The following is a 15,029-nucleotide window of genomic DNA, read 5'->3' on the forward strand; positions in this document are numbered from 1 at the left end:
GAAATGTCAAAGCATACTGAGCATCTTTCTCTTTGACACCATGTCTGAAATCCCACGTGATCTGTCAAATACTAATGCATGAAAATCCTAACCTCAAAAAAATCACCCGTTACTACATACATATATACAAACATACATTCAACCATTGTAATCTTTTCTGACCGATTTAACGTTCAACAAAAGCGCTGAGCTACATAGGTATATTGTGTTGGTCATTGGCCGTGGGGCAACTATTATTAATAAGTCAATTTAAAGGAAAGAGTAAGTAGAGTACCACAAAAAACCGCCGCGTTGCGTATACGCCATGGCGCGCATGTGCCCGAACAAAGCAACAACTCCGCAGTATTATAGAGTGAATAACACTTGAAAGGTGTTGAGCAGTGTTGGGAGAAAAAAAAACTTATTCACCACAGTTCAGTGCATTCGCTACTTTGAGGGCTTAAAAACACATACAAATGCAAGTATGTAGTATGTACTGTTATGAATTATATCAGTGGAACTTTACGCGCGAACTTACCTACATACTAATAAATATTGCCATAAGAAAAGCATTAAGAACAATAATTTGGTGATATATTTGTGCAATAAAGAAGAGATGAAATTCTCGTTACAAATACACGCAAGCAGGCAATAAAAATTAAGTTCTTATTAACAAATTTTTGAACTAAGAAAAAAATTTTTTAGTGCTAAAAATATTCTCTAAGTGACGCGTAGTGAAATATACTAAATCTGAAGCTTTCCATGCAATTACAGTGCACAAATTATAAATGATCACAATCTTAAGGCCATCTATAGCAACTTGAGGAGTGTGAGTCTTTTTGACAAGCGTTCTTCTTCTGCTTTGAGCCGGATAAGGCCATAAAATGTTTTGCACCTTCTCCTCTTACATCTTTGCCAATGGCAAGATGTGTTCACCATAACTTCATAGCGTTTAAGCTAACTAAGCAATAGCCCGTAAGAGTCTTTATAGGCAGGATAGATAAAATACTAGCGTTTTCACAGGACTATGGAAAGTTTCAGCATTCATTGGCTATTTTTTCATTTATATACCTACCGTTTCAATTCTCGGCAGGATGTGCATGGTCATATCATGAAAAAAGGAATGAATGTCAAAGCCAAGATAAAGGTAGAGGTCAAGATGAACATAAAAATAAAAATAAAGATAAAAAAACGATAGAGACAAAAATAGAGATAAGAAAGTGATAGAGATAGAGATAAATACAGAGACAAAGAAAAAGATAGAACTGAAAAATTAGATATGTTATGCTATGTTATGCTGTGTTATGTTATGTTATGGCATGATTTGCTATGCTAAATAATGTTATGTTATGTTATGTTGTTCAAATAATTTCACCTCATCTCACCAGAGCTCACTTTAAATCACCTCAACTCCTCGCATCTTACCTCAACTAAGCTCACATCTACTCCTCTCTGTTCAGCTCAGCTCGCCTCACCCCAAGTCAACTCATTTCATCTCAACTCCAGTCATCAAACCTCACTACAACTCACCTCAACTCAGCTCGAACCAACTAATATTATTTCACCTCAACTCACCGTAATTCATCGTAACTCAACTTAAATTATCTAAACTCACTCCACTTCACCTTAATTCAACTCAACTCAGCTCAACTTTTGTGGAACGATTTATGTGAAATCGTCGATTTTAATTTAACGCAGCCTTAAATATTGACATAGAATGATCTGTGGCTGAGTAGGACCTCTTGCAACATCTAAATTAGAGAAAATGCGGTCGCTCCGCGGCTAGAAATGGCAAACCTCCGAGTGTAAGTATTTCTGCCATGAAAAAGCTTCTCATACATAAAATCCATTTGCCGTTCGGAGGTGGCGTAAAAGTTTAGGACCCTCTATTTGGGTAACAACAACAAGACGCGCACCGCAAGTTGGTGGAGAAGCTCGGCCAAAGACTTAGCAATAGTTTTAGCGCGAAAATATTATTATTATTGTTATGATCTCCTTAATCCATCTTTAAATTAAGGAAAATATTCCATCATAGATACTCCAATATCATATTGACGGTTGTTGGCTTATGTCCACGACTACCAATATTTTATGATCTTTTTCTAACTCTATGTTAAATAATATTATTTAAGAAAGGATTGCGATTTAGTTATTATCACAAAATGGGTGCACAACCAGGATCTTCCCCGTTCTACTCGAATCCTCTTGGGACATTGGGCACACTGCTTTCCGAGCAATTATTTATCATAAATTCGCGAATACAGATTAGGTGGTCTAATATCGTAATTACTTAATCTGCATGATGCTGGCAATGTATAATACCATTCTAACTATTTATGTGTAAACTGGTTGGTTGGTTATGCCGAATTTCCATTGCAAGCATTAAATTTCATTAAAATATGTGACATTCTAAAAATTCCTATGCAAGCTTAACTACATAAATATTAAGTAGTAATATAAAATCTTTTAAAAAATTCACTTGTATATTTTCCAATTGTATTATTTATTACCCCAATACGTCTTTATTATTTATTTAGCTTATCAAATGTACTCCATAATGACTACTGCAATGCGTCGCATACTTATGTATATTCTAGATTTTATACAATTTCAGTTCTTTCCGCTATTTCTCTTCTATTTATAGCTTTTCGAACAAATTCCACTAAGTACTCATAATTTGATATGGCATGCGTAACTGATAACATTAAGTTGTTATACTCGTAGTAGCATCTTAATGTGTTTTCTACAGCTGTAGAAATGTTGCGTGCAACCAACAGCATGAAGTCTATCAGCAATTTTAGTCACGTTTTTTTGAAAGCGGTTGTTATACAATTGTACAAAGTTTCACAAATCTTGTTGTGAATTAGTGCGCATGTAAATCCATACATATTATTTGCGTAGTTTTTACATAATTCTGTATACATATATACTCGTTTATTTGCAGGTTTTAGTAATATACCGAAGAAAAAATGCGAACTAGTAAGGCAGCTCTACTGTCATAAGAAACAACAGTGTACATTTTTTTGTTTGTTAGAATTAGAGATAGTAGAGGGTTCCCATTCTCAGGGAGTTAACCTTGTCATAAAGTAAGTTATAGCAGCCTGCTTTCATTCATGTAACTCACTTTTCTTATTTTTCATCATATACATATATAAATAATCACATCTAACAATATACACTGCCGGCAAAAAGTGTTGGCACAGCAAATTTTTCACAATATATGCAACAAATTTTTTCTAATATTTTTCCGCCAATTTTTTATAAAAATATGGTTCAATCTACAACAAAAAACATTAAAATATAATTCCTAAACTTTGTGCAAAACTCACGAAAATTCAACTAATTTTTGTGCAAATTTTAAACTTTTTAATCAGATTTTTTAGAGTTTTTTTTTTGAGTATGCAGATTTGTAGCCCAATCAATTTTATTATAACAAAGTACAAGTTTTAAGTAGCTAAGAATTATCGTTGATTTTTGGCAATTTTTTTTTTCACGCAGTCTCATCCATACAAAAAAAAATCGAAAATACTTTATACGAAAAAAATAACACATAAACATAAAATAACAAATAAAACACCTTCACCAAAAAAAAATTCTCAAAATTCAATGCGATGCAAAACTGCGTACTCAAAACTATTCTAAAAAATCTGATTAAAAAGTTGAAAATTTGCTGAATTTTTGGGAGTATTGCACAAAGTTTCGGAATTATATTTTTATGTTTTTTATTCTAGAACAAACCATATTTTTATTAAAAAAATTAGCGGAAAAGTATTATAAAAAAATGTATGCATATATTGTGGGAAAAATTTGCTGTGCCAATACTTTTTGCCGGCAGTGTAGGTAACGTCGAACAATTAATTTATGTTTATGCTTACAAAATCCCGTTATAGTTAAGTAATATATCTAGTGTTTCATGCGCTAGGGGCAACTTAATAAATATTTTCCCCTAGTCTCTACCCAATTGAAGCATTTTTAACCGACTTCAAAAAAGGAGGAGGTTATCAATTCGTCGGAATATTTTTTTTTATTTACGTATGTTGCCGGCATAACTTTGAACCAATGTTAGCCGATTTCTATAATTCTTTTTTTTTCTAAAGCAAAGGTGATACCTCAGAAGAAATTAACGGTACTCTTAAATTTGTATACGAGAATTGCAGTCGGTTTAGGTTTTTGCTTAAAAATTACTTGTCTATGTATGAAATATGTACTTAAATAAGTATTTGACCCTCCCAAAATTATTGCAAATAAATAACAGCGATAATAAGGGCATAAAGGCGTTAAGTGGAGTTAAAAAAAATGGCGAACAACAAGTAAAGCGGAAAGTAAGATAGACCAAAGCAGTGTATGGATTTAGATATGTATGCTTAAGAAGGTATGTACATATATTTAAGTATATATATGTTTAGCAAGACAAAATTAAATGAAAAAACGTAGATAATGAAAATTTTCTTGTCAAACAAAAAACAACAATATAAAATAAAAAACCACAAATTGATCAAAAAGCAGCAACGAAATACAGCAACAGGAAATGGGAAAATGCAATGTTTCCGGTCACTCGAAATAAGTTACGAAAACTTTTCACAGCAGCAGAAGCAGCAAATTTTGCGCTGATAATAACGAACGAAGCGTCAACCAAAAGAAGCGATAATAACCAAAGAAATCCAAAAATGCGAAATGTGCTTAACGTCACATTAAACGCAGAAACGAAAAGGGGTTGTTAACGGGTTGACATGTTTTAGTAGAGGTCGTTACGTACATACGTACTTGCGTATGTGCGGTTAGTATAATATACTTATGTACAAATATATGTAAAATAACGAGAAAAAAGCAAACATTGCGTTGCACATTGATTAAAGCGGGCGGTTAGTTAGCTAGACTTAAATAAGATTAAAAGCTTCTGCTAACAATTAAAAAAAAATCATCAAACTTAATAAAAAGTTTAGAAGAATTATAAAAAAAAAAATTCAGAATTTCGAACTTTTGAAATTGAAGAAAATTTTTTGTTATGCAGTTTTAAAAGCCAAAAAATTTCCATTTCAAGGGTTTAAAAAATCGCGTTGATTTTTTAATAATTTTGTTTTTAGACGGATTTTTGTACTTTTTCATATGAAATAAAATGCGTAAGAGCGTACGCCAAGAAATTTGATTTTTTTAGCGAGGTACATATATAGAAAATTTTGTGAAAGCAAAGAGGATGCCGCTCCTTCTCAACTAACATTCAATGCAGATAGTCAAGTCGTGCGGTAAATAGGCTTTGGCCAACATAAAGTTGCTATACTGCCCTGAAATCTGTATAACTTGTCCTGCTGGATTTAATCAGCTACTACTGGATAACAGGATGAGAAATATCTGAGTAAGTTAAGCCATCTTCCCTAAAACATTTAGACTACGAAAAAACCACCTATTAAAACGTCAATAAAAGTTAATCAAAACGCAAGTTTACGATGATTATTTCCACATAAAAATATAAATATTTTCATAAATTATATTATTTTACGATAACACAGCATTCCGTTAGTATCGTTGGCAACTGTCAATATTCGTTTAACTTCATATGCCCACAACATATCAGTGGCTTATATTCATAAATATTTATATCCGATGTGTTAGTGATGTGGCAGGTTGAGGGGAAATTTAAATTAGGTTAAAGTCTTTCTGCTTCACACACAATCCGCATAAAAGCGTCGCCTACAAATAGCAAACACAAATGTGCCATCACAGTGAATTGACAACAGACAATATACACTTAAATAATCAGCTGCATAGCAAAGCGTCAAAACTACAACACAACACACAACATACACAAATGTGTAATGTTGAAACAAAGCGCCATAATAAACGCACAACATAATCCAGTGGTCGCTTTGGACCACCTGACCCAGGTACCTGAGTACCAAGTGCCAGTACTCTACCATGAACACTTCCAGAAATATGAAGTATGAAAAAATCGGTTTGTATAGGAGGTGGCACGCCCACTTTTCGAATAACCCCCAATTTTTCCTCATGAACACTTCCAGAGATATGCTGAAGAAAAAAAATTTGGTGTGAATGTGAGCCCCCTTCAAATACTTAATTTTTATTTAGCCTATAACTATCCTTAGAAAGTCTGCAGGAAGTGTCCGAAATTTAAAAAACAAAAAACGGTACAGTTCTTCTCGAGCTTTGCGTATAGATATATTGCCATACTACAGACCTAAATTAACTGCTGGGAAGCTGAGTTTAAATTTGTGTGTGTGTGTGTGTGTGTGCTCTCTTCGAAGTGTGTGTGTGAACGACAGGAGCTAAGCCGGTGTATGCTATGCAAGTTCATGATTATAAAAACGTATACTAAATACAATACAAAGCAATGTACAAACGTAGATATGGGAGCAGATAAGCGCTTATAAGTATGTGTATAGGTGTCATTTGTGGTATTTACAAGAGTGTGTGCATTAGGACAGGTCCTGTTTTCACGCATAAAATAGAGAAAGTCGCATGGCACGAGTAAATGTAAGAATGTAAGAATTCTATAAGGATATCTGGAAAATCTTTTATATCATCACAGCTGAATGAGCTCTGGAAAGAATAATTTTTTTTCTACGTAGTCTCGGTAGTGCGGGAACCTAAATAAACTTTGGCTAAGCCCTACCACGAAGTTTTAGGCGTAGAACAAAATATGTATGCTTCTCCGATACCTGGCTTTTAATTCTAAATAGTTATGTTCATTTGTAATATTTTCACTCACATTTGAAAGAGAGTTTGTGAATGAAATAAAGTACGGGGCTTTTTTCGCCAGCTTACAAATTCTGCAGCTCGTGTTCTCAATAAGTCCCACTTATCAAAGAAGATATCCCGCAGTGCTCTATCAGGTATCTAGTAAGAGTCCTTTCACTCCCCAACTAAGATTAAACAGTCGCTTAGAGACTCTATAAAAGAGACGTATCTCTTGGAACCTTGAACATACGCTAGTCTTAAAGGTTGATCAGCCGTTTTCACTGATTTTTATCTCCAACTAGCTAACACGATCCCATTATTCATTGCGTGCCATCGTTCATACTAGCAATATTTTCAATATTTTTACTGACCCACCCTAATACGAACCGCAAGTCTGTGCATAGATCTTTGGTACGAGTAAAGCCTGAACGCATGTGTTAAGCTGCTATGGGCAGCAATGTTAAGGCACTGCAAGGTGGCAGATGAAGCCAACTCAAGTTGCCATTTGAGGCCAAAGTACAATGGGATTAACTAGTGGGAACTAACATATTTTTGCATATGTACAACAGCTGTTGTGAATATATTTGCTAATAAATATGTATTTACCAGTGACTTTTTCATGAATGAAAACTACGATATTTTAAAAATGTTTCATGTAATTGCCTTGATTAGCCAAAACATTTCAACAAAAAATATGCTGTAGCTAATAAAAGTTAGTAATTAAAATTCATTTTTCATTTTTTTTTATGTTACCGGATAACTTTGGACCACGACAACCGATTTCGATAATTCGATTTTGCATCGGAAAGGTAGTGTCTCGATTCATTTAGGCTAGCGTTTTTCCAATTTTTGTATCTCTTACAAATAATAAGTGCTGAAAGTGGAAATTTGTTTTTAGCGCGCCACTCTTCAGATTCGGATACAGGAGATATACGGAGTAGGCTAAAACTTTAGAATGAACACGATAAAGAGCCCTTTCTTCGGAAAATGCGGTCCCGTTAATCTCAGCTGACCTTACCCTTAAGCCGAGGCCACGCAATGAGCGGCAAAGCGGCGAGCGGCTGAGTGGCTTAATTAAAACATCAAATACTATTGAAGTGGCCATGCTCTGAGCGGCATTTCTGAGCGGCTGAGCGGCATTTTTGTATGGCGCCGCTTTGCCGCTCATTTCGTGGCCTCGACCTATCGTCCAGTATTATTTATTCCTTGGATTTTATAGTTTCTCTTGATCGGTCGCACGCGAGTTTAGTTTACTCTAAGAAGCTTTAATGGAAATTCTTCTTTCTTATTTAATTTTTTCCCATTATAGTTAGCACCCCAAGCCATTGTACCTCCCACTACGACACCCAAGCAAATGTCACCAATGTGCAACGAAGCTTCACCGTAACATTTCAACCGTAGAAAAATCATTTCACTGTCGAGGCTGTTTGCACATACTCACACATATACACATTCCTGGCATATATGTATGATAAAAATTTAGAAGAAAAAAAGACAAACAAAAAAAATACTAAGGGAAAATGTGTCATAAAATAGTACAAAATATGACGATACAGCTGAGGGCAAGCAGCAGGAGAGAGCATAGAAAAACATATTCCATTGCTGCTAAATTACAAAATGCATAAACACAATTAGATGCCATTCGCTTATGCCTCATATAATGTGCGCAATGCGAACGAATCGTGCGAGATGCCACACAATATGCGGGCGTTTACAAGTGGGTGTATGCGTATGTGTGCTTGCGCATACCTATGTATGTATTCGTGAATGTGCGACATGAACAACACAAAAAAAAAGAACACATTGCCGTACTCGTATGTCTATGAAAAGAATTGTGCCAACATACTTACACTCATATTTAATGAGATGTGTTAACAGTTTGCGTATGGCGGAAGGACCTTTTTCCTGTCGCCAATGAACACAAAAGTCAGACAAGTAGAAGAGAATTGACTGACGGGCCAACAAGCAGACACCTAATGGCAGAGCATCATCACTGAATGTTGGCTGAACTCTGCAATGCTCTGAAGTGAACTGGAAGGAAGCTCAAATCTAGTTTTTTTTTTGTCATCAACCAAGTAGCGTAATGTTAAAACAAAGTTAAAGGTAAGTGAATACCATTTTTATTTCGTAACTTAGAAAGTGAAAGGCATAATTTTAGAATTCAATGGCACCTGAATAGTTTAGTGTGCGTAGAAACTCCCTTTTTTAACAGGGTAGTATGCGAAACATTAATGGAAGTAGAAGATTTCATGAAATGGATTTCAGAAATCGCGTTTAGGATGAACAACTGTCCCCAAATTTCTTGGTAAAAGTAAGATAAAAAGTACAAAAAAAATGTTAATATTTTTTATAAGTATACGAAGTCTTAACCCTTAAATGTTTTATTACATATACAAAATTTAAAGTACCTGCATTAGGGTGCATCTTTCCATACATAAAACTGATTATATTTTAAGACTTCTGTAAAAATAGTTCGGAAAAATATTAAGATTTGCAAATATCTCCAAAAATCTAGTTATTTTGATTCCGTTCATAACAATCTTTCACCATTTTCCTGCAGACCTTTTAAGCTTAAATTCTTCTGAAATAATTTTTTGAAAACAAAAATTGTATAAAATAATTTTTTGTATAAAAAACTTTATTTTTCGAGGTATTTTAAAAACGTTCTCGCTCACATAAATCCTTGTATTTTTCGCACTATTTCGCTTAAGTCTTAAAATACAATTAATTTTATAATTCCTGAGGAAAAACGGCAATTTTTTTTTCCGTATATAGCTAATATATTTAGCAGATGCGTCAACATGCCGGTAACTAACTATTCAAGACTAAAGTTAGTTTCAAGGTGTTTAAGCTTTTTAAAAATGCCAACCTAAACCGCACAGTGGTTCGGATACCCAAAAAAACGTGGCTGAACTCACAAAATGCGATCTCTTGGAGCATCAGGTGGTTGCGAAAGAGCTTCTCAGGCATAGAGGCTTTTGCCCTCAATTGACTGATTATGAAACATAATCCATGTAGACGGCATATGCTTACCATACATCTCATCGACGACTCACTGCGTTCTTCATGCGACAAACTACTAAGGTTCCTGAAAGAGTCTGGTAAGTCCTCTTAATCCTTTCTCCTTAGGTATAATGAAAAACTATACCTTAGTGCTTGGTAAATAGTCTTGCGTTTTACGGCTTAAAAAACCTCCATTCCATTCCATATGACTCGATTTGGTGTGTATACAAGTACATATCACTCATTTTCTAAAACAACACCATAACTCAAAAAAGGCGGTATTGAAGTTTTAGATTTATTCTCAAAATGCCGAATATGAAATATTAACTATTGCGTAAATTTGCATTATTAGCCCAAAAATTCCATATGAATGAGCGATATTAGTAATGTAAAAAATTATTTTCGCAAAAAAATTCGTTTATACACAAAACTCAGCAACCGAGGTACATATGCCTGGTATTTATTTAAGGTATGTTTACGGGGTGCATACCACAATTGTAAAATAAGGTCGGCCAAGCAGTAGCAAATTTGCGCCTAAAGAATTTTTGCGATGGAATTTCGAAAAAAAAATTTTGTTTTTCGGTGGCGCCTATTTTCATAGGTTACCAAACCTATTCTCATACGGATTTTTATTTTTTTTTGACATAGTTCTACTGGAGTAACCAAAATATTGCCTTAAAAATAGCATAATGATTATTTGAGAGCTTTAATCTACTTACATTAGGGTGGTGGGAATTGAGATCAGGTGGGTAAGTACTAGAACGGGGTACTTGAGGTCAAAGAACTTTGAAACAAAAAATTGTAACTTTGAAACAAAAAATTGTCTTCACTAGACAAGAGCATCGATATATATCACACTTTCAGATCCGACTTCAAATGCCGAAGATATGACGAAAAATGTAAAAAGGCGACCGTTACGTTCGGCAAAAAAATAGAAATTTCGAAATTGCTTTGCAAAAATACTTTAGACTCAGAGATGTAGGGCGACGTTTTTTTGTTCTGCTACGATCTTAAGTCTATGGAAGTTATAGTAAACTGAATACTAAAAAACTATTGATTTTCTGGTAACACTCAACAAGAGTTAATTTGCTCAATACCAGCGCCTTTATACCAAAGTAACAACATTCACTTTCGATCGCAAGAAATATTTTTACCATTCGTTAGACTTTGAGGTCTATCTTAGCACAATGGATGTTTAATTTTAGACTCGCAATTGCATGTACATATATATGTATGCATGTATGTCTGTGCACACTTCATAAATAATCAAGGTAGTTATCGTGCTAATTTTCTTATCTCAGAGCGTATTATTACGCAAGATTTAATTGAAAGACGACTGGCGCTTAACTAAATTACAAGTGAAACTATGCATAGCACACATCAGGATGAGTACAATGATATACACTACAATGCATTTACATATATTTGTAGTAGTAAAGTAGTAGTATTTTAGTGCAAAAGAGATACAAATGCCCCCAGCTGAAAACTACTCACATAAATTCACTATGGACACCTACGAAGAACACACTTTAAGTTGCTAGGTAAGCAGATGAAGAGTGGTTAGTTTTTTTTGTCTTTTTTCAAAACTTTCAGACTCTTTAATTCCAAATAAATTCCGTTCTTCAAAATTTTGTGGCACAGCTCAAAGCACAACTGCAGGTCAAGAGCTAAAAACAATGTGAATGTGTGAATTTTCATCATACCTTTTTTGATTTTTCCTTCACCGAGAGAGAGGTTCCAAAAGAGCACATACTCCTATGCTGTCGGAAGCACCATTAACCGAAAAACGCTAAAAGTACTTTTCGGGAGCCTCAGGGTCAAGTATCTGGGGCTTACCTCCGAAAACTTCAGGGAGTGAAAATTCTTCGTTAAAAACAATTATACAAATTATTGAAAATTTTAAGCCAAGAAGCCTTTATGGTCTGTAACGAGTGTTTATTTGTTCTCATCTTTTTAGGTAAAAATATTAAATACTACAAATCTTTGCTGCTGGGTACGAATTGAAGAATGTGCAATCCTCGAAGCGAAAAGCCAACTGCTTTAGAAACTATTCAGATAAAAGCATTCACACACAGATGCGCCTACATATGTATGTATGTACATACAAACATTCATATGGAGGTAATTAAATAGCGAATGGCTTCAAATAATTACATTCAATCACATTAACAGCTATTGTGTTACTTGGAGCTGTCTCGAACATAAACGCGTATGTAGAAGCTACATAACTTATTATGCATCAATCTTAAATGGATATGCACACAAATATATGTATGTATGTAAGTACATGAATATCTCTACGTCTAGTGATTTGTACAATGTACATACATATGTATGTATGCATTTGTTAGCAGCCATAACTAAGATACAGGTTGGCTCTAAAGTGGGTCAAAGAGTGCCAAATTCAGTCTATGTTCAAACGTTATTAGAAAACTTGTAACTACATATTGATTACGTATTCACACTACTTCAACGGCTTAGATCTTCACAAATTCAGTTTGATGTTAATAAAAGTAAGTAATTAAATCTTTACTGCATTAACCAAATACTTCGCAAGGTGAATGGGTTAAAGCTTTAGAGAGCTTAAATATACATACTTAGAACACCGTGCGACAAAAACCAAAAAAAAATATTCAAAACACACGAAAGAATCGATACACTCACGAAACTATGGGCCAAATATAGTAAAACTGCGTTTTTAGTTTTTCACTCTGACGTAAGGATTTTTTTTCAAAGGACTTTGAAATTTTAAGGGTTTGATTAATTCAAAAAATTATTTTAAAAAATCAGTGCAATGTAGAAAAACAATATGGGTACCAAATGAGAGGGAAAATTCTGAATTTAAAGACAATAAAGTTTTTTTTTGGTTTAAAAGGATAAGTAGGTATTGAAAATGTGTTTTTAATAAATTTTATCTTTTTAAGTCAAAAGTTTGCTGGACGAAATTCGATGATGAGGTTATGCGTACATTAGTCCTCAAACAATTATTTTTTCAAAAACAAAATATTGCAAATTTTCAAGGATATTTAAGGACGAAATTTCAAAAGGACATCTTCTAACCCATTCGCCATTATGCACCAAAAAATTTATTATGTTATTATTCTACAGAATTTTTATTTTTATATGATACCTTTATTGTTACCTTACATTGCACTGAATTTTTTAAAAATAATTTTTTGAAATTATCATATTTTTTAAATTTCAAAGTTCTTTAAAAAAATCCAGACGTCAGAGCGAAAAACCAAGTACGCAGTTTTACTATAATTTACCCATAGTTTCGCAAATATATTCATTTTTTTTGTGTGTAAAATTTACTGTCGCACGGTGTAATACATAATTTTGTTGTTCTTGTTTATCACACCCACATACATATGTGTGTCTCATGCGTGGGAAACCGACATATTTTGGTTTACATGCATACAATTTGAAAATACTGCATGCATATTAAGCCATAATGTTTTACTGCTATTCACTTTTAACCGACTTCTTCTCAAAATGAGGTGGTAACTTAACACGACTGTATAATTAAAAAAAATATATCCCATTAATTATTTACTCAGAAAAAAAACAAATAACTACTTGCACTCAATCAATAGCGAAAATGTACCGTTTTGGTGAAGCATGGAAATCTAGTCCCTAAAAAATGTATCTCCAAACCCAAACCTTTTTGACTGGAGCTTTGAAAACAAGCACAGACACGTCTACCATGCAAAACGTACCTATAAAACTGAGTTGAGTAGGGACTGGGTAGTAGCATGACGCTTGGAAGGTTGCAAATGAATACGAGATGCTCGACTGTAGTTCGCACACCTACTCCCAGAGAATACTCTTCAAAAAAAACGACATTTGCGCGCAGTGGAGCCACATTCTTCGCTCATTATGATGTACTTCCACCAAAGAAGTAATCAGATTTCGGCTGGCAAAGAGGAACAACTTATATGACGAGGAAATATACACCGCTGTAGAAAAACAGACTCCACCTGCAGGGCCGTGCTGAGATTGGGCGAACCGCGTGCTATGTGGGACCGGTGAATGTGAAAGTGAGACATTTTTGCAAAACGAAGAGAGTGCAAGTAGCTTTAAATGCTGGGCGAAAATTGTATCAAAAATCTAGCTGACTAACTGAAGGTCTCAATACCAGGGCGAATTATTGTCCAAAAAATACTTAAATTATGGAGAGAAATCTTTTACACCCTATTGAATTGAAAGCAGCAGAGCAGACGAACCCGTGTCTCTAGTCGAAAACGACAGAGTTGATGTCCCTTGGCCCGAATACGACGACAACAAGTGCTACTATATGTAGACTAACTAGGCAATTTAGAAGTAAATTGTACTCTCTCGTCGTAAAAAAAACTACACTCTCCAATGCTGGTATATTGCGCAGAAGCGTTGATAATGGCAAAATTCGTTGAGGTGGCCCATATATTTATTATTTGAGAGAACGGTTCTTCGGAACATCTACGGAACTTACGCATTTTCGACTGCAAATTCCGCAAACATAATGTGCTCAAATACTAAATTAGGACCCGCGGAGACCCTCCTCTGCGTTAATGATATCAGGTAAATGAGAATTTTACTTCATTTGGCACTTCCAATTGGCGACAGTTCGAACAGAAAAAAAACGATTAATGTGTTTTATTGAAATCGGCCAAAATCGATTAGGCCATTACTGAGACGTAATTTCAACCCGGTAGCTATCCGCTAGCCGCGACGGTTCTCTCGAATGTTGTATAGGTTTCCGCGCAAAAGGATACCACCGCCGAAGGTGGACTTGCAAGGATGGGAACCTAACTCTGCACATGGAATTTATGTATTTACTAGTGATGTGCCGAATAGAAATTTTGCCTTATAACCGAGTTTGGTATACCATGAAAAAAATATGAGCCGGATTCTGATAACCGACAAGATATTCGGTAGACTGCTTTCTCTAATGAATTACACAATCTGTATTGTTGCACTGGGGTTTTATGAACTTAATCCAAATAATAAATCAATTATCATGGAGAACATAGTTGAATTGTATGAAAAATGAAATTGTTTGGCAATTCTTTGAGAAGAAAAACATGCAACGGCTCCGATAATGGTTTCAGCCTTTGCAGTGATGCGGATATTCAAACGAAAGGCAGACTAGGTTACGACCGTACATAAAAAAATCTGCGATTTACGAACTTTAAATGGAGAAATATATATGTAAATCTACGCCGTTTGCTCAAACAAGACAAGGTGAAATTCAGTGATCTCATCACGGACATTGAGGAGGCTATAAAAAGCCTAGTTGCAACTAAACCGACCATCTATATTGGTTTTCAGCAAAGGTGAGGAAGGTAATGAATGAGCTGACGAGCGAATCGAAG

At 34.6% G+C, this 15,029-nt stretch overlaps 1 protein-coding gene across 1 annotated transcript in view; it reads left to right on the forward strand.

Moving 5' to 3' along the window:
- LOC108360845 (uncharacterized) overlaps positions 1–8,732 on the forward strand; it is an 88,033-nt gene extending 79,301 nt beyond the window's left edge. The window contains exon 4 of the mRNA XM_017613300.1: positions 7,982–8,732. Within this exon, the coding sequence (XP_017468789.1) occupies positions 7,982–8,073 (92 nt within the window). The 3' untranslated portion in view covers positions 8,074–8,732. The remainder of the gene's footprint in view (positions 1–7,981) is intronic.
- The last annotated feature ends 6,297 nt before the right edge of the window (positions 8,733–15,029 follow it).

This window comes from Rhagoletis zephyria, unplaced genomic scaffold (genome assembly GCF_001687245.7).
Source record: "Rhagoletis zephyria isolate East Lansing unplaced genomic scaffold, Rhagoletis_zephyria_1.1 Rzeph_scaffold_00017, whole genome shotgun sequence".
In the NCBI taxonomy this organism is placed as follows: Eukaryota; Metazoa; Arthropoda; class Insecta; order Diptera; family Tephritidae; genus Rhagoletis; species Rhagoletis zephyria.